Source organism: Ochotona princeps, chromosome 33, assembly GCF_030435755.1.
Source record: "Ochotona princeps isolate mOchPri1 chromosome 33, mOchPri1.hap1, whole genome shotgun sequence".
NCBI classification, from domain to species: domain Eukaryota; kingdom Metazoa; phylum Chordata; class Mammalia; order Lagomorpha; family Ochotonidae; genus Ochotona; species Ochotona princeps.
Window position 1 is genome coordinate 6,288,538 of NC_080864.1, and position 24,934 is coordinate 6,313,471.

The 24,934-nt window shown below is 60.9% G+C and overlaps 2 protein-coding genes across 2 annotated transcripts; one reads left to right on the forward strand and one right to left on the reverse strand.

The window, feature by feature from the left end:
• The first annotated feature begins 3,058 nt into the window (after positions 1-3,058).
• PEX11G (peroxisomal biogenesis factor 11 gamma) lies at positions 3,059-9,057 on the forward strand. Its single transcript, XM_004595725.2, has 5 exons — positions 3,059-3,201; positions 4,683-4,871; positions 6,362-6,540; positions 8,519-8,578; positions 8,807-9,057. Exons 1-5 carry the CDS (start codon positions 3,142-3,144, stop codon positions 9,039-9,041), a joined length of 723 nt encoding a protein of 240 aa, XP_004595782.2. The 5' UTR covers positions 3,059-3,141; the 3' UTR covers positions 9,042-9,057.
• A 2,301-nt stretch (positions 9,058-11,358) lies between these two features.
• On the reverse strand, positions 11,359-23,107 carry ARHGEF18 (Rho/Rac guanine nucleotide exchange factor 18). The gene is made up of 19 exons (XM_058657893.1): positions 22,728-23,107; positions 21,575-21,687; positions 21,245-21,385; positions 20,480-20,730; positions 20,257-20,382; positions 18,734-18,851; positions 17,602-17,850; positions 16,565-16,641; positions 15,992-16,170; positions 15,420-15,511; positions 15,039-15,221; positions 14,641-14,778; positions 14,194-14,315; positions 13,686-13,736; positions 13,540-13,587; positions 12,949-13,428; positions 12,250-12,586; positions 12,003-12,128; positions 11,359-11,905 (listed from the first exon to the last, which is right to left on the reverse strand). Exons 1-19 carry the CDS (start codon positions 23,093-23,095, stop codon positions 11,730-11,732), a joined length of 3,375 nt encoding a protein of 1,124 aa, XP_058513876.1. The 5' UTR covers positions 23,096-23,107; the 3' UTR covers positions 11,359-11,729.
• Positions 23,108-24,934: the final 1,827 nt, after the last annotated feature.

Below are 24,934 nucleotides of genomic sequence, written 5' to 3' on the forward strand. Positions count from 1 at the left end.
GAGCATTTGGGACATGAACCGACGCCCGTATAGAATGCCATGCTTGCAGGTGGAGGGTTAGTCTATTGAGCCACGCCATCCCTGCCTCTGCACTTTCAAATAGGATTCAATAAAAATGAAACAACATGTGAGAGAAACCAAGATCGAAGGCAGGTGAATCAAGCCCAGGACCTCACACTGCCTGGCTTTCAGCTCACTGAGTTCAGGAAAGCCATCTTAGGTCTACTGAATTCAGGCTGGGTCATTTCCTCCCAGCCTTCACCCCAGCCTAGACCAGCCCAGGGCTGTGGTCCAGCCAGGAACCTCCCAGCCTGGTACCTCTGCCTGCTGGGAAAACTGGCACCCAGCGGGCAGGGGCTGGGTGCCAACAGGAAGTCAGGGGGAGACAGGCTGCTATTGCTATTCTTTTTTTTTTTTTAAGATATATTTATTTTTTATTGCAAAGTCAGATATACAGAGAGGAGGAGAGACAGAGAGGAAGATCTTCCATCTGATGATTCACTCTCCAAGTGACCGCAATGGCCAGTGCTGTGCTGATCTGAAGCCAGGACCCAGGAACTTCCTCCGGGTCTCCCACGCGGGTGCAGGGTCCCAAGGCTTTGGGCCGTCCTCCACTGCTTTCCCAGGCCACAAGCAGGGAGCTGGATGGGAAGCGGAGCAGCCGGGATTAGAACCGGCGCCCCTATGGGATCCCGGGGCGCGTTCAAGGCGAGGACTTTGGCTGTTAGGCAATGCCGCCGGGCCCAACCATTGCTATTCTTTATTATGTGAGCAAGACTGGAGTGGGACAGGGGTGAGGGGCACCCGGTTGCTCAGAGCTGCCAAGGGCAACGAACGTGGCATGCTGGCCTTTTTCATACATAGCTCCTGGGCGGGCTTGTTTCGACTGGCTCCACTGCGGGTCAGAGAATGGCCTTGTTGGACTCCGGCCTTGGGCACCCTCAAGTGTTAATGCCCAGCTGGGGCCCCAGCTGGGCAGGCCCAGCCAGCTCCTAGCAACCACACCAAGGGCAGCCTGTGACTGACGCGCCAGCTCCCGCCCCTTGCTCAGCACACAGCCAATCCCTGCAGAGCTGGGCTGTTGGGCTGTTTGGCTGCAGAGTTTAGGGCAGAGTCTCTGGGGGCCTGGACTCTGGTCTGGTGCTGGCTGGTACAGTTGCAGCCGGGACAGCCCAGGCTGCAGAATGAAGCCAAACCTGTCTAGCTTGGATCTGGGCTTTGGCTTACTTTTTGCCCTTCAGTGAGGAAGTGACTTGAGTGTGGGGGAAAAGGCAGTATACAGAGACCTAGGGACCCAGTGCTTAGCAGGGACGGGCATTTGTTGGGTGTGGAAGTTGAAGGGTCTCTTGGGGCCTTGGAATGCAGAGGAGCAAGATGTGGGGTTGCTCAAGGGGGGCTGTGGATTGGGAAGGAGAAGGAATAAAGGGAGTTTCTTTTTGGGGAGGGGGCAGGTTTTCTATCATTGTGGTGCAGTTTTTTTTAAATTTTAAATAAAGAAAATTTATTTCTTTTTATTGGAAAGCCAGATATATAGAGAGGAGGAGAGACAGAGAGGAAGATCTTCCATCTGATGATTCACTCCGCAAGTGACCACAACAGCTGGAGCTGAGCCAATCTGAAGCCAGGAGCCAGGAGCTTCTTCCGGGTCTCCCATACAGGTGCAGGGTCCCAAGGCTTGGGCCGTCCTCCACTGCTTTCCCAGGCCACAAGCAGGGAGCTGGATGGGAAGTGGAGCAGCCGGGATTAGAAGTGGTGCCTATATGGGATCCTGGCGCCCTCAATGTGAGGACTTTAGCTGCTAGGCCACGGCGCTGGGCCCAAGGGGCAGTTCTTTAAGTCGTTTTAATTGCAAGGCTGGCATCTCATGTGAATGCTGGTTTAAAATCCCTGCTGTTCCTCTTCCGGTGTAGCTCCCCGCTAATGAACATGGGAAAGCAGTGACCCAATGCTTGGTCCCTGCACCCATGTGGGAGGCTGGGCTGGAGTTCCCGCCTCCCAGCTTTGAACTGGCTCAGTTCCCCATCATGGCTCCTGTCATGTGAACCATCAAGTGGAAGATCTTCCTGTCTCCTTCTCTCTGTGAAATCTGACTTTCCAACCAAAAAATAAGTACATCTTTTAAAAATAAATAACGATGGGCCCAGCGGCGTGGCACAGCGGCTAAAGTCCTCGCCTTGAACGCGCTGGGATCCCATATGGGCGCTGGTTCTAATCCCGGCAGCTCCACTTCCCATCCAGCTCCCTGCTTGTGGCCTGGGAAAGCAGTGGAGGATGGCCCAAAGCCTTGGGACCCTGCACCCACGAGGGAGACGTGGAGGAGGTTCCTGCTCCTGGCTCCAGATTGGCACAGCACCAGCTATTGCGGTCACTTGGGGAGTGAATCATTAGATGGAAGATCTTCCTCTCTGTCTCTCCTCTCTGTATATCTGACTTTGTAATAAAAATAAATAAATCTGTAATAAATAAATAAATAACAGTGAAAAACTCCTTAAGGGATGAACGCTGTGATACGGCGGGGAAATGGCAACCTTAGGAAGTTGGGCACTTTGTGGCACAGATTCCTGCCGGAGTGCCAGGTACTCCTGCGCTTCGATCTAGCGCCACACTGCCGTGCGTGGGAGGCAGCAGGCCTTGATGCAAAATCCCTGGGCCCCTGCCACCCACGCGGGAAACACAGGATGGCCAGAGGCGCAGGCTCCTGGCTCTGGCTGAGTCAACAGGTGCCTGGGAAACACATCTGTCACTTTGCCAAAACCAGTGCGATCTTGCACAACATCAGAGAGTTACAAAATGACATAAAGGGGACGCTTCCTTTCCCGGGTCACCCTTGGCCTAGATTCTGACTCATCCTTCCAGAACGCTCTGTACTTTCTGCTAAGATTTATAGAGATGTCTTGAGGGGATGCGACAGCCAGCCGCGCCCCCTCCCCTCCCCATCCGCGCAGCAGGTGCAAGGGAGGAGGAGGAGGAGGAGGAGGAAGGGCCGGGGGACAGGACGCACCGCGCTGCGGGGTTCACCCCGGGTGGACTGACGGACGGACGGACCCGAGGCCAGCTCGTGGGGTGGAGAGTTGGGGTGCAGGGACAAAGGGCGGGCGCCGCGCCTGCGCAGAGGCGCGGTGCCAACAGGGAGGAGTTGCCATGGCGGCGCTGGGCGAGGTGGCGGCGGCGCTGGAGTCCTACAGGGGCCGGGACCGGCTGGTGAGGTTGAGGGGTCGGAGGACCCCCGGGGGGAGCTCAAGGCCTGGGAGGGAGCGGGCTCGCACCCGACCCTGCCAGGACGACGAGAAATGACGAGTTGCTCCGGAAGTCCTAACAAGAGTTTTCCACGGACACTCCCACCTATTGCTTTGCTTTCCAACGCCCCCTTCCATGCCCCCCGAAAAATGCCAGAGACGGCGGGGGGCCTGGCCAGGCCCCACTACCCGGTGATGGGCAGGGACCCCAGCGCTTGGCCCATCCACTGCTTTCCCAGGCCACAAGCAGGGAGCAGGATGGGACGTGGAGCTGCGTTTTCGTCCCCAACCCATGCGTCTCAGGATGGACCATTCAGGTTTGAACAAATCCCGAGCATTTCGTTGCCATGACGACAGGACGTGGAGGGGGGAGGAATTCATCCAACAGCAGGAACCAGCAACTTCCTGACTTGTGCCTGACCTAGTCCACGGTACCACACGTCACCCCCTGAGCGAGCCCCAGGTCCCATGCCACCCCGTGGTGACCCTCCCACTTTTCTGCGAGACTGTGGGTCAGTCACCCGCACCCAGCCCTCTGTCCAGCCAGCGACTTCGGTCAGATGGGGTGGACACTTGTTTGCATGTCGGTGACACCTGGCTGCCTCCCTGGCTGCCTGTGGGGTAAGAGGCCCCGGGAGGTGAGAAAGTCTTTGAGTTCCGGTCCCTGTCACGTCACTAGCCAGCACCCCTGGGAGACTCCCACACTGCCTTTGAGGCCCCGACCACCCTTTATCCCACGTACATCTTGTCACCTTTCAGTTTTGATTGCAAGGGTATGGATTTTGAGTCTTTAAGATTCTATTTGTGGGACCAGCGCGAAGCCTCAGTGGCTAAATCCTCATCTCACATGCTCCAGGATCCCATAGGGGCGCCAGTTCTAATCCGGGTGGCTCCACTTCCCACCCAACTCCCTGCTTGTGGCCTGGGAAAGCAGCAGAGGACGGCCCAGAGCGCTGGGACCCTGCACCTGCGTGGGAGACGTGCAGGAGGCTCTTGATTGGCTCAGTTCTGGCCGTGTGGCCGCTTGGGGAGTGAAGCAGTGGATGGAGGCTCTTTCTCGCCTTCTCTGTAAACCTGACCTGCCTTTCCAATAAAAAGAATTGAATTTGCAAGGCAGAGTGGGACAGAGGGAGACAGACCCAGGTACAGAGAATCTTCTGTCTCCCAGCTGGAGCTGGACCAGGCAGGAACCAGTGTGTCCATCTGGGTCTCCCCGGGTGGCAGGTGCCTGTCACCCACTGTTTTGCCAACTGCATTAGCAGGGAACTGGGGCCTCACTGTGTGCTCCATCCTGGAGGTGTGTGAGCCACAGCGTCTCCCTGCCTGCCTGCCTGCGTGGCGTGGTCCCTGCAGGTGGACTGGAGCACAGGCTGGGTTCCAGCACATCCCATGGCCAGGTGTGTGTGGGGGTGACCCTACCTACTCACGGCTTCTGGTTTCCCACAGATCCGGACGTTGGGATACTGCTGCCAGCTGGTCGGCGGTGTCCTGGTGGAATGCTGTCCCGCCGAGTCGCAGGCGGGGACGCGCCTGCTGGCCGTGTCTGCACAGCTCAGCCACTGCAGGACCGTCCTGCGGCTGTTTGATGACCTGGCCATGTTCACCTACACTAAGCAGTACGGCTTGGGGGCAGAGGTAATGGGGGGGATGTCTGGGAGTGGGATGCGGCCTCAGGAAGCCTGGGGCATCTGGGCCAGGCTGAAGCCAGGAGCCAGGCGCTCCATCCTGGTTCTGCCAGGTGAATGGCCCAAGCACGTGCTCCATCGCATGCTTCTCCCCAAGGTGCGTGTGGCAGGGAGCTGGATTGGCAGTGGAGCAGCCGGGACTGCCCACACAGGCGCTATGATGTGGGTGTCTCAAGGCGGGGCCTCCTGACCACTGCACCCCACAACTATGCCCCGAGGATAGTTTTACGGTTTTAAAAATTCCTTTCCTGAGCCCAGTGCGATAGCCTGGTGGCTAAAGTCCTCGCCTTACCTTGCACACCGGGATCCCATATGGGTGCTGGTTCTAATCCCAGCTGCTCCACTTCCCATCCAGCTCCCTGCTTGTGGCCTGGGAAAGCAGTCGAGGGAGACCCAGAAGAGGTTCCAGGTTCCCGGCTTCGGATCGGCACAGTACTGGCCATTGTGGCTGCTTGGGGAGTGAGTCATCGGAAGGAGAATCTTCCTCTCTGTCTCTCCTCCTCTCTGTATATCTGACTTTCCAATAAAAATAAATAAATCTTTAAAAAATGTTTTTCTTTCCTCTTTGGACTGCTCAGATGTTCTGAGTTTGCTGGAAGTTTAAAACAAATAAAAAAAAGCAGTGGATGAGTTTCTGGGAGAGATGATTAAAGTGTCCCTTTCCTTCTGGGCCGCCAGCTTCCCTTGCAGAGGCGGCCAGCAAGGGCAGCATGTTGGCGGTGGGCTCCCTGGCATGGCAGCTGCTGGTGGCTGAGCCCGCGTAGACTACCATCTGCTGCGTTGCAAACCGGTTTATACCGGTTAACTCCGGTACCACCCGGAATTGGTTAGTTCTCAGTTGTTTTTCTTTTCAAAGAATTTCCAATTCTTACTTAAAAAAAATTTATTTATTTTTATTGGAAAGCCAGATATACAGAGAGGAGGAGAGACAGAGAGGAAGATCTTCCATCTGATAATTCACTCCCCAAGTGACCACAACGGTTGGAGGTGCTGTGCCAATCTGGAGCCAGGAGCAGGAACCTCCTCCACGTCTCCCTCGTGGGTGCAGGGTCCCAAGGCTTTGGGCCGTCCTCCACTGCTTTCCCAGGTCACAGCAGGGAGCTGGATGGGAAGCGGGGCCGCCGGGATTAGAACTGGCACTTATATGGGATCCTGGTGCATTCAAGACGAGCACTTTAGCTGCTAGGCCACGCTGCCGGGCCCAATAATTTCCATTTCTTTACTTGATAGATGGTCAGAGCTCTCCTTCAAACAACTCATGTGGGCCCTAGGAAAAAAAAAAGTCCCACCTACAGCCAGAGCCCCAGAGTTCAAATCCTTGTGGGTGCAGTGGGGGGCGTTGGGCTTGGAAGCTCTGGGGATTGCAGCTGCTGCTGTATCAAGCAGGCACCACCTAGGAGCGCCAGCTCCCTGGGCCCACAGTCTCTCGCTGCCCCACAGGAGGAAGACGGCTTGATCCGTTGGGCATCCGTCCTGGGCAACATAGCTGACCAGCTGTACTACCCCTGCGAGCACCTGGCCTGGGCTGCCGATGCCAAGGTCCTGCACGTGGACTCGGCCCGCTGGTGGGCTCTCAGCACCGCCCTCTGGGGCATCTCCCTTCTCTTGGGTATCGCCAGGTAAGCGCTGAGGCTGGCTGGCTGGAGCGAGCACCCAAGGCTGCCTGGTGGACCCCTTCCTCTTCCTCCTCTGGCTTCTGGAACACACCGCTCACCCCCCATTCCTGCTCCTGTCATCCCAACGGACACTGAGCCTCTCGCTTCCCTCTTGGAAGGGTCCTTGGGTGACCTTGAGCCACAGCGCCTCTTCATGTCATCAATCATTAGGTCCCGTATCTACTTATTATCTGAAAGGTAGATTGAGCGAGAGATTGCCCATGCACTGGTTCGCTCCCCAAATGCCCCTGATAACACACAGCTGGGCCAAGCCGAAGCCAGCAGCTCCATCTGGGTCTCCCGCGTGGGTGGCGGGGACCCCCAAGCACTTGGGCCTTGGGCTGTCACCTGCTGCTCCCCAGGGCGTGTGTTGTCAGCAGGGAGCTGGAGGGGGAAGCGAGCCCAGTGGGAAACCCAATCTCAGGCTCTCTGAATGCGGATGGAGGGGCGGGGCCAAGCGACCTCTTAAATCTGCTGCAACCACACTTGCAAGGGGTGTGTGTGTGTGTGGCATAGCTCTGCTGCTCAGAGCTGCTCCGTGCATGGAGAGAAGCAGCCTGCATGAAGGTCCATTTGCCAGGTCGCTAAGGGCCACCTGCTTTGTCACTAGCAGAGTCCCCGCCTCCCCCTGGAAGGACACGCCACTTTCCTCTTGACAAATGCGCCCAGTTGGTCTGTTCAGAAACCCCTGTCCCAGGATGCCGGACGGCAATGTGGCATTGAGGGGCAAGCCTCCGCTCCTGACGCCCACATCCGGTATCTGAGCCACGGCTGCAGTTCCCGGCTTCTCTGTTTTCCACGCAGCTCCCTGCGTGTGGCCTGGGAAAGCAGCGGAGGACGGCCCAGAGCCTTGGGGACCTGGCACCCGCCTCGAAGACCCGGAAGAAGCTCTTGATTTGGGGTCGGCTCAGCCTTGGGTGTTGCAGCCATTTAGGGAGTGAGCCGGCTCTCTCTCTCTCTCTAGTTCTGTCTTTCTAATAAACACATCTTCAGAAAAAAAAAAAAAAAAAAAAAAGGGAAGGGAACTTGAGAAAGCAGGATTTGGACTTCTCTCAGGCCCCTGGCACTGTAGGTGCGTCCCTGGTTCTGGGGGACATGGCCACATCCGCTGTCTCTTGCCCATTAATTTCTGTCTGCTACCCCGGACCCGACAGCGCCCTCTGGGTGCCCGATGACCTACACGGTTTGGGAAAAGAACATGTTCACGGGAGAAGGTTCAGCCCCCACAGTCTTGAGACCCCTGTGGGGGGGTTTCCTCTCGCCTCTGACTCCCCCCCCCCCCGTTTTTGACTGATGCAGTTGCTGTACACACTTGCAGGGTGCAGGGGCCACTGGGACCTTGGCACCTGCTTCCTGATCATGTCTTCATGACCTGGAGCCTAGGGGCGCCTCTCTGGTCCTCCCTCAGAAAGTTTAGGTCCCCGTGAGCTGCACCCCCTTTCTCTACCTGCCCTTGCTGAGCACCTGCTGTCCTGCCCTCCACCCTCGTATCCCTCCTCGCTGTGAACGGGCAGTGTGGCTGCGTCTGTGCCTGGATCCAGCTCTACATCCTCCACCCCGTGGGACACAGTGGCTGGAGGGGGACGTGTTGGGAACCTGCGCAGGCAATGGCCTGGGCCCCAGGGTGCAGGTGCCTAGTGGAGCAGCCTAGATGGGCATCCCAGGGTGGATAGTGGACCCCATGTCTGGGACTCCCTCCCTTGGCTCACGACAGCAGTGCAGCTGGTCACCCTGACATGTCTGGTCACTGACGCGCGTGTGTGTGTGGGGGGACAAGTCATGGGGTCCACCTGGCAGGGAAGGGCCCCCGGGGGCATCCCCCTGGTTTCCTAGCCATAGAAGCAGCTGTACTCCCCACCCCACCTGGGGCCGTGAAACCCCACATTGTGAGCGCTGGGCTCACTCCTGCACACTCCTCTCCCTTCCCCTTCTGGCTTCTCAGGGCCCTGCGGATGGTGCAGAAATTGAGACGCAAGCTTCAGACCCCCATGGCCTTCACCAGGTACCACGTCCCCGAGCCCAGCCAACCCATCCTGCAGGAGGGGTCGGGCAGGATCTTCCCTGGCCAGGGAGGTGCCCAAGGTTCACCCGGGGCAAGCTCCAACACTCCAGGCCTGAGCTGGCACAGCCGTGGCTGTCACACTGTGCTGGGGACTCCTCCCCGACCCCCCCCAGGTCACTCCCCGCCCTGACCCCCAGCCTCACTCCACTGCACCCTCTGTGCCCGCAGCCGGCTGCCCCGGAGCAAGCGGCGGGCCCTCGAGGCGCAGGTGTGGTCCGAGACGCTCACGGTCCTCAGCAACTTGGCCGACCTGGCCAACGCCGTGCATTGGCTGCCCCCGGGCATCCTGTGGGCTGGCCGCTTCCCCCCGTGGCTCGTGGGCCTCCTGGGCACCATCTCCTCCCTGCTCAGCGTCTACCAGGCGACCCGGGCCAGGGAACAAGCCGATACCACCAGTCCCTGATGGCGAATGAGGAGCCAGGGGGATGAACCGGGTGTAGCGGCGGGCTCCTTGCCACGCGAGACACTCTTCTCCAGGGGCAGGCCACCCAGGCTGCCGGATGTCCTTTTGTGCCCAGGAATGGCAGTGATTAGGGGGACTGGGGTGCATGCCCCAAGTGGGGCTTTGGGAAAAACCAAAACGGACCTTAATTAAATACTTTGGTGCTGGTGCCAGGCCTGAGAGTGAGATTATTACACTGGTGGCTCCTGGCCCCAGTAATCCCAGGTTGAACGACACCTGCCCCCATTGACCACTTGGGGGAGGGCTGTTCGCTCCTCCTGCCCCGACTCCTGGGTGTCCAGGCCATACCCCTTCATCCAGGGCATGGAGGTGTGCTGTGCCTGTCTCGGACCCAGGGCCACCTGCACGTGGCGGGGCTCGAGCTGCGGTCACGGCTTCTGTGTCCCAAACACGGTGTGTGTGTGTGTGTGTGTGTGACGTGTGAGCCCTGGGGCCAGAACTACTAAAGGTAACAACAGGGGGTTCCAGGGCTCCTCTCAGAGCCTGCCCGCCCATCTCCCCTGGGCTGCTCACCCCTTGGCTTGTTCTCTGTCCCCTCCCCTGCTCTGGCTTAGTCTCTGGCTCCGTTCTGGTCCTCTGGGTGAAGAAGACCCGTAAAGTCCCATGGAGAAGGGGATGGTGGGTGGGCAAGCTGGGGGAGGGGGGCCCAAGGCCCCTAGGAGGTTGGAGTCTCGCTGTAACTTCCGGCTTCTGGCTCCCTCTGCCCCTTCTGAGCGGATACATGGGTGGCGTCAACACCCCCGCCTGCCTCCTCCATCTGGAAGCTTCTCTGGTCAGTCGGCCAGCATCCGTCTCGTCAAGGAGCTGGACTTGGGGAGTGCAGGAAACAGAGTCTCTTGTATTTTAAACCTCTCACACCAGCCCAAGAGAGAAACCTGGAGTTAGAAACCCACATTACAAACCCGTGGGCACCGAGACGCCCGCTGCTACCTGGCAGCCGGGCAGCCTTCTCGGGCGAGCTGTGACAGCAGCCCCTGGGACTTCTGTAATGGCCTGGGTCACCTCCATGAGGACAGCAGGCCCAGAGCCAGGGCTGTGGCAGGCCCCTCGCCGGGAGGCGGGCCACAAGACGTGAACCACGCTACGCAGGAAGGCGGAAGGCACGCCAGCCCCAGTTCATCTCCGACTTGTTTATTGCTGGAATTGGGTCTGAATTCCAAAATGGTTCCCAGATACCCCACAGCGGGGACTCACAAAGACCAGGCGGACGGGGACACGTGTGAACCCCATGGCGACACGGATACTGGTTTGACCAACTGACGACATCAGATATGGGGCTTCTCCCTTGGGGAGGGACTGAGGGATGCTGGCGACACAAGGGGGGTGCACAGCGCAGTACTTCTGGAACAAACGCCTGTCCCCAGCACCAGGAGACCTCTGCGTGGAGGAGCCTGGCGGGGGGCAGGGCAATGAGGGGGGATCTCAGAGCGTAGGCGTGGGAGGGGGGGGGTCTTCACCGCAGAACGGGTGAACTCCTAAGTCAGCTTTCTAAAGTGCTCCAATACTTCTCCGTACAAAAAATACAAAACACCGATCAGAAACGTGGCACAGATGAGCCTGTGGGGCTGTGGGATGCTGTGCTCTCTGTCTAGAGAGCGACGGGTGGGCAGAAGCCCCAGGGATAGGAATGGGACCCCAGGGACAGGAATGGTGAACCGTGGCATTGGCATCCGCCATCGGAGGCCAACGCCCTCACCTGCCTGCGCCACCTGGGCCTGCAGCACCCAGCAGCAGGTGCCACGGCTGCTGGGTCCAGGGGAAGCCTGTGCCCTCTGCCCCCAAGAGGCCTGGGAGGAAGGGCTGAGGTCCCGTTGCTGGGTTCAGCAGTCTGGCCCTTACCTGGGGCCAATGGGATGAGCAGCCCAGGCCCTTCTTGTCAACGCCTGTGAGTCTGCTCTCTGCCCTGGACAGAGCTGGCACGGGCCACTGTCTCACTGTACCTGGGTGTCCCACGACATGTGGGACATGTGCTGTGAGGGGTTTCCTCCCAGCAGCCCTGCTGGGTCCATGGGGACGTAAAACTCTGGGGGAGACTTGAGTTCCAATACACCCTGCAGAGTGGGCCCTCTCTGGCCACCCCCCTGGGGCAGGTGCAGTCCAACCCGTACCTGGCTTACTCCCTCAGCCTGAAGTGCTCTGGGAGCCCGTGGGGCAGGGGCGTCTGACCCGGAAGGGGAGTGTCTAACCCACAGTGTCACAGCCCACGCCAGCATCCCCACGCAATGCTGTGGTCACGGGCTCCAGCGGCCTCCTGCTGGCTGTGAAGTTGGGCACCAGCCACTAGCTCCGCAGGCTGCCCTCGGGCCCTTGTCCTTCGCTGCCATGGACACACGGCCCCCTCTCACGGGGCGGGGTTGGAGCTAGGAAGCACAGTTCCTTGGTTGAGCGTGGGTCCAACTTCTGACGAGAACTTTCCTTTGTATAAACGCAAAGCCACGAGCTGGCCGGAGTAGCCAGGCTACCAGTGGGAGCATCAACAGCTGACCCGGCTGGGTGGTTGCCCGGTGTGTGCTTGAGAGGAAGCAGAGCAGGGACAGCTGGGTGGCTCACAGCCACCTCTTGCAAGTCCCCAGAGGCCCGGAGGGAGGGCAGGCCAGGGAGGGGCGCGCACCTTGTGCCGCGGCCCTTCTAGAAGAAAATGACATCTTCCTTGCTGGTGTCCTCGTGGGCGCTGAGCGGTGTGGTGGGCAGTGCTGTGGTGGGCAGCAGTGGCGAGGGGGGTGGGGGCGCGCCAGGGGCCTTCAGCGCGAAGCCTTCGGGGGGTGCATCAGCTGGGGTTGGGCTCGGGCCTGGGAAGCTGGAGTCTGCGGGGGTGGGGGGGGGGGAAGAGACAGGGGAGGGGTGTCAGCGGCCAGCAGGTGCCGCAGGTGGCCATGCCGCCCAGGATGGGGCTGGGCTCACCTGTGGGGGGCGCGGAGCTGAGGCTGCTGGGTAGGACAGGACTGAGCGAGCGGCGGTTGCGGGTGGCATTTTCCTCCTTGCCCATGAACTTGTTAAGCAGTAGCTGTTGCTTTAGGTCGAAGGCGGCTGCGGGAAGGAGGGGGCTCAGGCCTGGCTTGGGGTGTGTGTGTGTGTGTGTGTGTGTGTGTGTGTGTGAGGCCTCAGCTGCCCACTCCCGCACCTGTCCCCTGGAAGGGCCCGCGCTCACCTGCGCTCTCCCAGCGCTGGGAACCCTTGCCTTTGCCCTTGTCCTTGCCGCCCTTGGTGGAGGCCGCCAGCTTGGTGGGGATTTGCTGCTGCACGGCCGTGGGCCTCTGGATCTGGTTGGTGGCGCTCAGCAGCTGGATGGGGACGTCGCTCTTGGCTAGCCGGCCCTCGCCTGGGGTGCTGTCCCTGCGTGTCACTTCGGGTCGCTCGGTGGTATATTCGGCCCCAGAGCCCTGCATGACCAGGCTCACCCGGGGTGCCAGGGCTTTGGAGGGGAGCGCTGTGGGTGCTTCCAGCCCATCTCCGTTGAAGCTGGGGCTGTGGATGGGGGGCTGGCCCTGCGGACCAGACAGAAGACAGGGGTCTCCAGGCTGTGGATGCTGGTGGGAGCCCCCCTGGCCCTTGGAATCCCCAGTGTTGTTCCCCACCAGGTCTGCTGGCCCAGACCCTAGGCACCTGCTCCCTCGCTCCTGCTCCAGTCCCGGACACACACACACACACACACACACACACAATGAGTCCCGGGCTCTGTCTGCTAAACCAGATCCTCAGAGACCTGCACCCGCACGACCCTGGGTTTCTGCGGGTGGTGTTTTTTTTTTTTCCTGATTACTTTGCAAACCTCAGGGAGGAAGGAAGGGCTTCTGGGATTGACCCCGGGGGTTGGGGGGGACGTGGCACGCGTGCACCTGCTGCTCACCTCCAGCAGCGCCTCGGACGGTGGCGGCGACAGTGGCCCGGGCATCGTGTTCTGTTTCTTGAGGCGGCGCTGCAGCTCCACGCGCTCGCGCTCGCGTTCCACGGCGCGCTGGGCCTCGCGCAGGCGCTCCAGGTCGTGCTGGTAGGCCTGGCGCTGGCGCTCGAGCTCGGCGCGCTCCTGGTCGAGGCGCGCGCGCAGCTGGCGCGCCTCGTGCTCGCGCTCCTGCAGCTGCGCGCCGGCGCGCTCCAGCTCCTGCCGCTGGCGCTCGCGCTCGCGTTCCCAGCGCTGCTGCTCCTGGCGCAGCTGCTGCTGCAGCTTCTCCACGCCCGCCCGCTCCTCCCGCTGCTTCTCGAAGTTGCGCTGCCGCTCCTGCTCCAGCAGCAGGTTCCCGCGGGTCGACTGCATCCGCATCTGTTGCTCGCGCTCCTGCAGCGACGCCCGCTGCACCTCCACGTAGCTGTCCTGCTGCGCAATGACTGCCTGTGGGTTGGGGAGGGGTAGGGCTGGGGTGAGCTACGCCCACGCCGCGGGCAGGGCTCACCAGGGCAGGGCAGGAGCAGCTGGTCCCTCCCGGGAGCCCACCGGGAGTACCTGGAGGCTGAGCAGCAGCTGGGACAGCGTCTGGATGCGCTGGATGAGCTGCGGGGAGGGGAAGTGTCACGGATGCTGGGTTCTCTGAAGGGGTGTAAGGGCGTGGGCGCCAGGCCCCACCCCCTGGAAGGCCAAGCCCCGCCTACCTCTGACTCCAGGCGCAGTCTGGGAGCAGACACGGTGTCCTGCGCCTCCACCTGCCAACACAGGAGGGTCAGACCCCAAAGCGCTCTTAAGGCCAATCCCCGGGAGGCCCTGGGCACTGCGTATGGGCCACTCATCCCCCTCGACACGGGTCACAGCAGGGGCGGGGAGCGTGGCCCCGCTGCTGATCTGTTGAGAGATTCTGCAAGATGAGGGCGCACAGGCTTGGGTGTGGGGCTTGGGTTGTCTGTACTGGCCGCAGGGGCCAAGTCCACGCGACAGAGCTGGCCAGAGGTGGCTTCTGAGCCCGGGGGGCAGGGGACAGCAGTGGATCCCTGGCACTGGACATTGGACCCCCCCAACACACACAGAGGAAAGCCCTGAGCCCCTGTGGGTCCTTGCCATTGGTGCTTTGGAAATGGCCTCTCCTGCCCACCTCCCGGCCTGCGGGATGCTGTGGGCCAAGACACTGCCAGTCACGGCGTGACGTGTACCCGGGATACCACCTACCGCCTGTGGGGTATCCTCGGAGCCACCTAGACCTTCACCGTCGCTTGGCTTTGGGTCGGGGACGCTCGCAGGGCCCTGCCAGTCTTGTGGCCGGGGGTCACTGCCCTTCTTGAAACTGCCATCTGAAAAAAAAAAAAAAACCCAAAGTCATGGGTGGCCGTGTGAAGCCAGCTTCAGCTCCAGGGGCCTTCTTGCTTCCTCCTGCTCTTCCTCCCTGCCTAGCCCTCTCAGGATGCAAAGCCAGGCCAGGCTGCTGGCTAAGGCATCGAGACCAGCAGAGGGCGCTGCTGCCCGTTATCCCGGCACGGCAAGCACCTGCAGGGTTCTGGAAGGTTTTAAGAAACCCTACCCAGGAGGACCCTTGGCTTCTGCAGCAGCCAGGCAGCCTTATGGGGGGCTCCCTGGGGAAGGGGGTGGGGTCCCGGGGGTGGGGCGGGTAGCACCTACTCTTGCTGGGGCTACTGGGGCTGCCCTGGCCCCCGGAGCTGTCTGTCCTCCAGGATGGACCAGCCGAGCCGCATTCATCGTCCGGGTGGCCATTGGTGCTGGCCAGGCGTCCGCAGACCAGGTTTTGGAGGATCTCAACTGTGGAAGAAGGTGGGGAGGTAGAGGTGGGGGGGGGGTTATCCTGTGGTCGGGGCTGGGCTCGCTGCCGCACTCCATACCCCTGTTTTGGGGGGCGTCACCTTGGAAAGAGAAACCCACCCTGCTCAGCCTCTGATCCAGGGTGGGGTGGGAAGTAGGGCCCAGGGAGGAGCAGCTGTGAGGGATACGCGTAGCCGTGGCCTTGGGGGGGTCCCCCGGTCCCGAGAAGGGGGAGGAGGGGGGGGTGACACCCGACTCACTCTCGCTCATGGCCGACCTCAGGATCTGTTCCCCCTGCAGGGTCTCGGAGGGGTCCCCACCGCGCAGCAGGAGCCCGGAGTGCGTGGCATCTTCGAGGCCGGCCATTTCGGCCATCTCCACATAGATGTGTTGCTTCTCGGCTAGGCTCTTGGCGATCAGCTGGTCCTGTTGGCTCAGCCGGACTACGTGCCCGGGAGGGACAGTCAGGGATCCCAAGGGAGGGCAGCCGGGGTGTGTGGAAGGGGCCTTACCCTCCCTGCCTTTTCCACGTCATCCCCTGTCCCAAACCCACCCCAGAGCTGCCTGACGCGGCCTGGTGACAGCTGCGGTGGGGCTGGGGACTGTGGTCACGCAAGGGACACCCCCCCCCGACCCCTCACCTTGGAAGTCCCGGAGTCGGTTGGCACGGGCCTCCAACACCTTCCTGTCCTCCTCGGCCTCACCGAAAGGTCCCTCCTCCTCATCGGGGCAGCTGTAGGGACAGCAACAGGCCGTCACCATCCCACACAGAAGCCGCGTCTATGGAGCCAGCCGCCAAGAGCCCCTCTGGTTTTGCTGGGCCTCAGCGGTGTGTCGGGGGGTGAGGAGGGGTGCCCCATGGGCACGTGTGTGGCTGGCAGGTGTCAGCGCTCAGGCAGAGGGAACAGCGGAGGTTGGCTTGCTTCCTGGGGTCCTGTTAGCTGGGACCTTCCAGGAGACGGGGCGGGGATCCGCAGGGAGGAGCACCCCCACCTGCTCCATCAGGACTGTCCCCCCCAAATGCCAGGTCCTGTTTGGGTCTCTCTGACCCCCTCCCTCCCTCCCTCCCTCTTAAGTTGTGCCGGCGTCAGCAGAAACCGGAAGGGGATGGGACGAGGGAGGGAAAACACAGAGGGTTCTGGGAGAACAGAAAGCAGGAGGGTGCGTGGGTGGGAGCGGCTTGGTGCTGGTTGGGGCGCCGGGGGGCCCTCACCTCTCCACGGCCCGGCGGATGTGGGCCATCCAGGCGTTGCGGTCCTCCTTGGAGCCGGTGTAGATCTCATACATTTCCGGCCCTTGCAGGGAGGCACTGATCAGAAACATGGCCTTCTCCTCGTTGGCCACCTCCCTCACGATGAGCTTTTGTAAGGAGATGACCGGGGGCTTGGAGTCCTGCATGGAGGAGGAGGAGGAGGAGGAGGAGGGCCACAGTGAGGATGGTGGGGCCCACCCTGTGTGTAGGACAAGGGTGATGAGACCGAGACCCACCCCGGCCATCGGCTGAGCTCCCCGCCAAGGCCTGTGAAGATTGGGGCCAGTGGCAAGCCAGCTCCAGGGGCTCGGGACTTAACCCACGTGGGTGGCAGAGACTCCCAAGTGCGTGAGCTGTCATCATGCCCCCGCAAGGGAGCCGAGCTGAGATACTTAGATCCGAGGCATGTGTTTTCCTAGACCAGTGTGTCAAACACCTGCCGCCTGCTCTTATTAGAGGAGCACCAGAATCTTCCAGAAGATTCTGTGAGGCCTGGGTGTGTGTGTGCGTGTGATGGAGTTCCCTGGCACGTACCACCGAAGCGAAGACGTATTTCTGGTCCTTCTCTTGCAGCAACAGCATCACGTCGGTCAACAGAACGACAAGCACATCTGGCAGGGGAGGGGATACATGTGGCTGGGGACTGTGTCCTGTCCACGTGGTCGGCGCTTTGCCGGGTGGGCAGCCCCAGGTACCCCCCGACCCCAGGGAAGATTTCAGCATCACGACGCTCCCTCCTGCACCTGCCAGTCCCTGCTGATCTCCTCACCTTCACCCATCCCCCCGCCCCCTGCACCCCATGGGAGGGCCAGTCTCCCCCCACACACCCGCCTGATGCCTCCAGCTCCAAGGCCGAGCTGAAGCTGGGACCCTGTCTCGGGGCCACGGCCCTGGCCCTCCTACGTCCCAGGCTTTCTTTTCCTTTGTCCCTCAAGAATCAAGTCAAGCCCCAGGAGGGCCCACCATCCAGTTTGGGGGGTGCGTGGTATGTAGAAAGTTTTGAATTCCACCTGCGGGGAGGGGGACATATTTCTGCTCCAATGACAAAGGGACTGGGGCTGTCTTCTGGCCACATCCTTTATGATTGGGTGCTGAGCGCTGGGCTGAGACGTCTCTGGGGGCTCAGAGGAGGAGGGGAAACTGGGGGGGCGAGTACTGAGTATAGCATGGGTTTGGAGGGCAGGGCTCAGTGGGGAGCAGTGCGTTGTGACCACTGGCGGCACTCTGTCCACCCTGGGGTCTCTTCTGGGTGGCTGCGTGGGCACTGGGGCCATCACAGTGGAGCCTGTCTGAGGGCAGTCCCGGGTTTGTGTCTGGAAGGGCTTGGGCGCCCCTGGTGTGCACTGCACCCCATTTCACAGGCCAAGGAAGAAGGGTAGTACCCCAATTGTCCCCAGTACTAGGCATGTCACCTCCTTCTGATGGCAAGGGGTCAGGCTGCGACGGCCAGAGGGTCAGGTGGCAACCACCACGCATGCCCCCCTGCTCCATGGCGGTGCCCCCCCACCCCGCAGAGGCTGTGGGGTGTGAGGGAGGAGGGGTGCAGGGGGCTGGGGGGTTCTTCCCCTCACCTTTCAGGCGCCCGGATGCCGTCTTCCAGCACAGCATGCCCTCCAGCTGCAGCTGTCGCCTCAACATGTCCTCCTTGCGGAAGGCCAGCCCGTTCTTGAACTTGCCGGAGGACTTGAGCTCCATCCTGCCCGCGATCTCGCGCAGCCGCTGGCCCTTCTCGTGCGCGCTCACGGTGGCGTCCACTTGCGAGATGACGTCTCTGATCAAGTTCAAGGCCTGGGTCAAGTCTTCGTGGTCCTCGGTGCCGGCTGTCGTGCGCGCGTGCACGCGGAGACACACGGATGGAGACAGACAAGACACACAAACACACTGTTTGTCTCTGCCCAGGGCGGGGCTTGGAGGCGGTCCTTGTGGCTATTATGTCAGGGCCTAGCCGCTCCCCCAGCCCTGCCCTACCACCAGAATCTTGGAGGTATTAAAGGGACCTTTGGTTTAAGAATCACTCCGGGCAGAGGGGGACTTCTGTTGAAGGAAACTGAAATGGCCTTGAGTGTCCCCCCCCTGCCCCACCAACATTCTCCCCAGGCACTCCCCAGCAAACACAGCCCGTTAGTCCCCAGCTCATCAGGAAACCACCCCCCTTACTGCCCTGACTGGGAATTGGTTCCCCCCACACACACCCCAAGATCAGGGCTGGCGGGAGGGTCTACTCCCACTGGAGACACAGCAGGTATGCTGGGTACTGCCCTGGTCCCCGAGACTCCACCCATTGGGCAGTGTGCCCTGTGCCCGTGACCTTGGCTCCAGTCTGGTCATCTCTGGGCTTGGCCCTTATGGTCCAGGAACAGGCTTATGGTTTTCCACAATTTTGATGGATTTGAAAAGCAGAGAAAGAGAGAGAGAGAGAGAGAGAGAGAGAGAGGCCTCCCATCTGTTGCGTTCACTCCCCAAATGCCCACAACAACACAAGCTACAGGTTGAAGCCAGGGGCCCCGAGAGCCCTACTTGGGATCTCCTCCAGCGGGGGGGGGGGGGGGGGGGGGGCGGAGGCAGGGACCCAAGCAGAGCAGCCAGCACCCACTGCAGGAGGCAGAGCCAGGGCTTGAACGCAGGCGGTGATGGGATGCGGGCACCCCGCGGATGCTGCGTCCCAGCGGCCCGGGGGCGCGTGCGCGTGCGTGACGGCCCTACCTTCCGTGTTTTGAAGGATGCGTTCCACCAGCACTGGATACTTGGTGAGACGCTGGGTCACCAGCAAGATGCACTCCTGCACGCCCAGCCGCCGCACGATGGACGAGCTGCCCACTTTCTGGGGGGGGGGAGCACAGGACGCGGGCGGTCATCTTAGCGGCCACCCTACGGGGGCACGACCCGAAACGGTGACTTTGCCGGGGGTAGGGGTTGGGAAAGAGCCTTCCTTCTACCCCTCCCCGGGGGCTGTTCTTCTCTGGCTTTTGCAGGGGACGCACCCCAGATCCCGGAGAGCTGGGGGCACCTGCTGTTCCTTCTGGAACCCTCCGGAACTAAACTGGGTGGCTGCCTCCTGGCCTTGCCACACCTCCCGTGCTGTGGGCCTGCCCCTTGCCGATGGATCCTGGTGATGGGGGGGCAGGGACTGACCGCAGGGAGGCGTGTGGGGGTCCTGGGAGCCCATTTCCCACCCACCCGTGTCCAGGAGCTTCTTGCTTCTGCCACCGGAGCTCCGCCCACTGTGCCCTACTGTGCCCCACCGTGCCGCACTGCTCATGGGGTGAGCTGTACCCCCCCTCCCAAGGGGTCCCACTCATCCTGTGGCTCCACTCTGAGTGACAGTAGCAGGACTGGAGCTGGACACATGTTGCTTCCGGGGCACAGGGGATCTGGAACCAGCCTGAGGGGTGGCTGCTGACGGGAACCCAGCTTTGAGCTATATACGCCTGCTTCCTGGCTACGGGCAGTGTGCGTGGGGTGTGCCTGGTGACCGTGCCTGGGTGGCTCTGAGCTTTGAGTCCCCTCTCCACCCCGATGCCCCATGATGGTCACTCCAGAGACCCCCAAGAGGCTCCTCTGTGAGGCCTCCCCTGACCCTGCTGTGGTTCGAAGGAGGTTTGAGCTGAGTGGAGTCAACTTTGTTCAAGAGGCACAGAGAGAGAGAGAGAGAGAGAGAGAGAGAGAGAGAGAGAGAGAGAGAGAGAGGAGCGAGGGGAGCAGAATGGTGGCTTGAGCTGGGGCCAGGAGCTCCATCTGGGTCTCCCAGGTAGGTGGCAGGGACCCCAACGCTTGAGTCACCCCCTGCACCTATGCACTGTGGGCTCACACACAAAATACACTGGGCCACACACCTATCCCTTCTTCCTTTGGAAAGGGCTGCAATCCATCAATCATGGGGGCAGGGCCCTGCATTTGGACACGCTGGCTCTGATGGGGAGGGGGTGTGTGTGGCACAGATGAGGGTGATGCTCTGTGTTTGCCTCCTCTGATACATCTGGGGTGAGGAGCCCCTCAACCCTTCACCTCTGGAACCACGAGCAGAAATAAACCTCTTTTCCTTATAAGGCTAACTAGCCTGCCTCAGCCATTCTGTTATAGACACCGAGGGTTGTCACACAGGTCCGAAGAAACCAGCTGTGAAAATCACGCTGCTTTCTAAAAAGGCGGGACCCTCCAGTCCCCCCTCTAGTCCTGAGACACTGCCTCCCCGCGGCAGGTGGGATAGCCGCTTGCCTGGCTCTTACCTTGATCAAGTTCTGGAATTTCTTGTTCTGCTGCAGCAGCAGCTTGTAGTGGCTGACTGCGTCGTTGTGGCCGCTGCAGAACACACCGTATTTCTCTTTCATCTTCTCCCCGTTTTCACCTGAAAACTACCACGGGATGAGATGGGATGTCAGTGAAGGGGGGGTGGGGGGGGGGACGATGATGGGAAAACCACCCAGGCGTGGTCCCACGTGTCCTGCGCACCTGCTGCACCAGGAGGTCCCCGATCTTCTGGATGATGTAATTCCGCTCGCTGCCCTCCTCCAGAGCCTCCTGGCGGCGCTCCTTGAGGCGGGCGAGGAAGTGACCGTGCAGGAACAGCAGGTCTTCGGCGACGGGGAAGAGGCGGCCGGTGGCCTTGGCGCTGAACTGCAGCTCTTCCTGAAGAGCCCTAGAGTACACCCTCAGCATGATCTTGAGCGTGCGTACATGGTGTGCCTCTGTCTGCATTAGCTCTGCGTCAAGAGGAGGGGGATGCAGGGAGCTCGTGGGGGCCGCCCAGCTCCCTGCTCGTCCACCCTCCCTCCCTCCCTCCCTCCAACCTGCCTGCTCAGGTTGGGCTGGCTTCTAAAAATACCCACCCCTCCACACAGGGCCCCCATGCCCTTTCTCACTGCCTGGGGTGCCCAGGCCTCCCCTGACGTGCCCCAGCTAAAGGAGCAACAGAGAGAGAGAGAGAGAGAGAGAACCCCAAGATGCATGCTGGGATTGTGGCATCTGAAGGAGGCTCCTGTTTGAAGTCCCCAGAAATGTTCCCAGCCTGTGGTGGACAGCACGTGTTGCCATGTATGTCTTGGCCACACCCAGACCCAGGCATGACATAGCTAGATATGCCCGGGTGGTTTGTAGCCAAGCCCTCTCCAGCCAGCTGGCTGTGTGGGCCCCTCGCGAGGCCAGATGGGGATGGGGATGGGGGGGCCTCCGTGGGACCAGATTCCAGGGGAGGACGTGGGGCTGTGGCTGCCTCACCGTATACCACGTCCTGCCGTTTTACCACCTCTCTCTTCTGCTTTTTGGCGTAGGCTGGCTCCACGGCGAGGCTCCAGGACTCGGCCTCGAACTCACGAGTGTCCAACTCGATCTCGCCCCTTAGTGAGGCCGTGTAGGGGTCTGAGGGAAGGTTTGGTGGGGGGGTGGTCGCTGCCGGGACTGGGCTTGGTGGGGCTCTTCCCGCTCCCCCACCTCGGACCCTCCCATGGGCACGTGGTGGGACGCGTGCTCCACTGCCCCCCCGCCCCCGCAACCCGCCCGGCACTTCCTGGTACCCATGGGGACCAGTGGATGCCCAGGGGGCCGTACCTTCTACGAAGACGGATTCGGCACTGGTGGACGTGAGAGAGAGAGAGTCGTCAGCTGCCTGTTTGAATCTGACAAAGGCAGAGTCAGCCTCATCCATCTCTCCTGAGACTGGGCTAAGGGCAAACGACCAAAAAAAAGAGAAAAATCAGCTTTTGCAAGGGGTGGAATTAAATCCATTAACACACTCACACACAAAATACACTAACACAGGTGCAAACACTCATGCATACACACGTACCCGCGTCTCACACACACACACGGCTCCATCTTATAGATACCCACACCACACTCATGGGTCCACCCGATAGAAACCAGAGAGGGTTCCAGCACTTTCTAGTTTTCACTATGAGGTTTAATCTGGTCACAGATTTCTCTCCTCTCTGTTCAGTTACTTCTATTTAACTGACACATGGAAACCACACACCCTACCCTTTTCCTGGGGTACAGGGTAATATGTCACGACACATCAACAAAAAACGTTCCTGTGCCTTCCCGACACGGGAACGCCCCCAAGCTCCCTCCCCCCCGCCCGTGGCTTTGAAATGTCCCACATTTGTCACCCGGGACCCCCTCCTGTGGTCTGCCTGTGCTGTGGAGTGGGCCGGGCGTGGCCCCTTCCCACGGGCTTTCTCTGCTCAGACACGACACCACACTGGGTGCGAGCTTGGGTCTTCCATGGCAGCCCCTGTCCTTCGTGCTGCTGGGGGACCAGGTGGCCACAGGGGCGCAGGGAGGACAGGGTCCATTTTTATAGGCACGGGGCAGCCCGTGCCACCTTGTCCACCAGCTCACTAAAAAACGCTTGTCAACATCTTGGGCTTCAGTATCCCAAATGCTGCCAAATTCACCTTTGTGGAAATCACCATCAAGTCTGGCGCAGTGCCGGGGTTGAACATGGCCAGGAGCCCTGTCTCCGGGCAGCCCCTACAGGGCCACCTGCCTCCCGGGGTGTGTGGCAGGTGTCTTGAGGGAAGGTGTTAACGAATGGCAACTGCACATTCAGGGGACCAACTCCGCTGAATCAAAGCGATCCAAATATGAGGGGGGTCTCCATTCGGGGTGGCTTCTTGACAGCCCTCCACCCCCCCAACCCCTGGCCCAACCTCCCACCTGCTGCTGCTGCTCCCGGGGGGCCGGCCCTCCCCTGGCTTACCCGAGGCGCACTGTTGCTGCTCCGGCCGGGCCTGGTGTTGGCTGGGGAGCCCCTCTCTGCGCGACCGTCATGCCGACATTCCTGGACAGGCCCGGGCTGCCCTGGGACAGGAGGCCGGCCCTAGGGCGGTCCTTCAGCGAGGCGGCTACGGAGGCAAAGACGGAGTTGCTGCTTAGGAAGTGGGCTGGGCAGCGCAGGTCACCCGCGCCCATGCCCCGCTCTGGCCGGAGCACCGACAGGACCCGGGAGGTGAGCAGCTCGTTATCCAACAACACGTTCTCGCCCCACTTTCTGGGGAACGCGCCGCAGATGGACAGCTCGGGCCGCCTGGCGCCGTCACTGCTGCTTTTGGAGTGCGCGTTCCCCATGTTTGCGCTCCGAGCCTGGGGTGGGGGGCACCTGCCGCCGCCACCTCTGCTGCTGTGCCAGATGACTGCGCAGCTTTTATGCCTCGCTGGGATCCTTCTAGAAAACAGAGCTGCCTGCGTCTTCCCCTCGCAGTATTGGCGGAGGCGGCGGGGCTGGAGGGCAGGAAATTGGTCCCCCATTGTGACTGTTTGGCGTTGGAGACGCAGCGCGTCTTCTCCTTGGGTAAAACAATAAATAAATTAAAAGGAGAAGAAGAAGAAAAAGCAACGATTCGTCTTTGCTGGCTTGCTTGGGCTTGGCGGGGGGCGCGGAGCCGTTGGCCGCCACGGAGAAGAGGCTCTGTGCAGGGAGAAGCCTGGGGAATGACCCTGTAGCAGGGATGTGGGGTGACACCAGGGGGCACCAGACAGGATGCCATGCCAGCATGGCATCTTTCCTCTCCCCGTCCAGCAGCCCTCCACGGCCAGCAGCCCTGCCTGGGGTCCTGCCTTGTTGGGATGGGCCGCTGGGCTCGGTTATTTTCAGGTTGCTGATCGTATATCTTCAAACTGCCCCAGGCGGGGACGAGCAACAGTGTACATCTGAGACAGGTGCATGGCAACAGGTGGAACTTGCTGCATGGGGCTTTGGGAACTCTGTGGGCTCACTGCAGTGCCCAGACATTCTCCTGAGGGCTGCCAACAAGCCAGGGCTGGGGCTGGCCTGCGGCCAAGAGCCCGTGAGCCCATCCTGGGCTCCCCATAGCGGGTGGTGAGGGGCCGAGTACTTGGACCATCATCGTTGGTGGCTTCCCAAGTGCGTGAGCAGGGGGCTGGGCTGGAAGCGGAGCAGCGAGAGCCACAAGCAGCCGGTGAACATTTTGTGCTGCAACCCCCACCCTGGCTCTGAGCGAGTTCGAGTCCAGGTGGAAACTTGGGGCAGCTGCCATGCACAAGGTTGAGGCCATTGTCACTGGGGTGGGTTATTGTGACTCCAGAAATGACACCGCTCCCAGACCCCCCAGAACCACGCACCCGTGCCCAGTCTCTATTCTATCACACCAAAAGACAACTGGGGACTCCCTGGTTCCCCAGGGTGGGCACCTTCTGTTGTTGCGAGGCCTCGGGAAGCCCCGCCAAGTCGTGACCTGAGCGCACAGACACGGGGCAGAGGTTTAGACGTGGGCCTGGAGGCACCTGCTGGCTTAAGTGACACAATTGGGTCCAGGGGCCTGCCTCGAGTCAGGGGGATTCTGCTTTAGTCAAACAGCACGCACACCCAAGAGGAAAAAGATCACCTCAAAACCCCACCTAGGAATTGCTTGTCCCAAAGCACTTTAATCAACCAATGAGCACTGGGCAATAAGGAAACCTGCAGAAGTAGATAGTAGCTGTGTACATCATCACGTATGTTACACATATATGTGTGGGTATGTATAATCAGAGAGAGAGGAGGGAGAGAGAGAGAGACACACACACGAGAGGCTGGCTTGCTCCCTCAACGCCCCGCTATAGCCAGAGCTGCAGCGGAAGGAAGCCAGGAGCCAGGAACCCAAGGACTTGAGCCGCCTGGGTCAGCACGCTGCATCAGAAGTACCAGAGCCCGCAAGTGGGGCCTCTGATGTGAGTTGCGGGTGTCCTGGGGTGGCACCCACACATCCACCCTGCTGCGGGAAGAGAAGCGAGCCCTCCTGACACAGCACCTGCAGGGGCTCCGCAGCCTCAGGGCGGACAGTCATCAACCCAGCGTGTTTAAGGGAGGAGGCCGTGGGGGTCACTATGGCGGCTGGGCTAGAGACACTGCTTAAGCCACCTCTTCTCTGCTGGTGTTTCTGATGCTTGGGCGGATGGGGTCTCGAG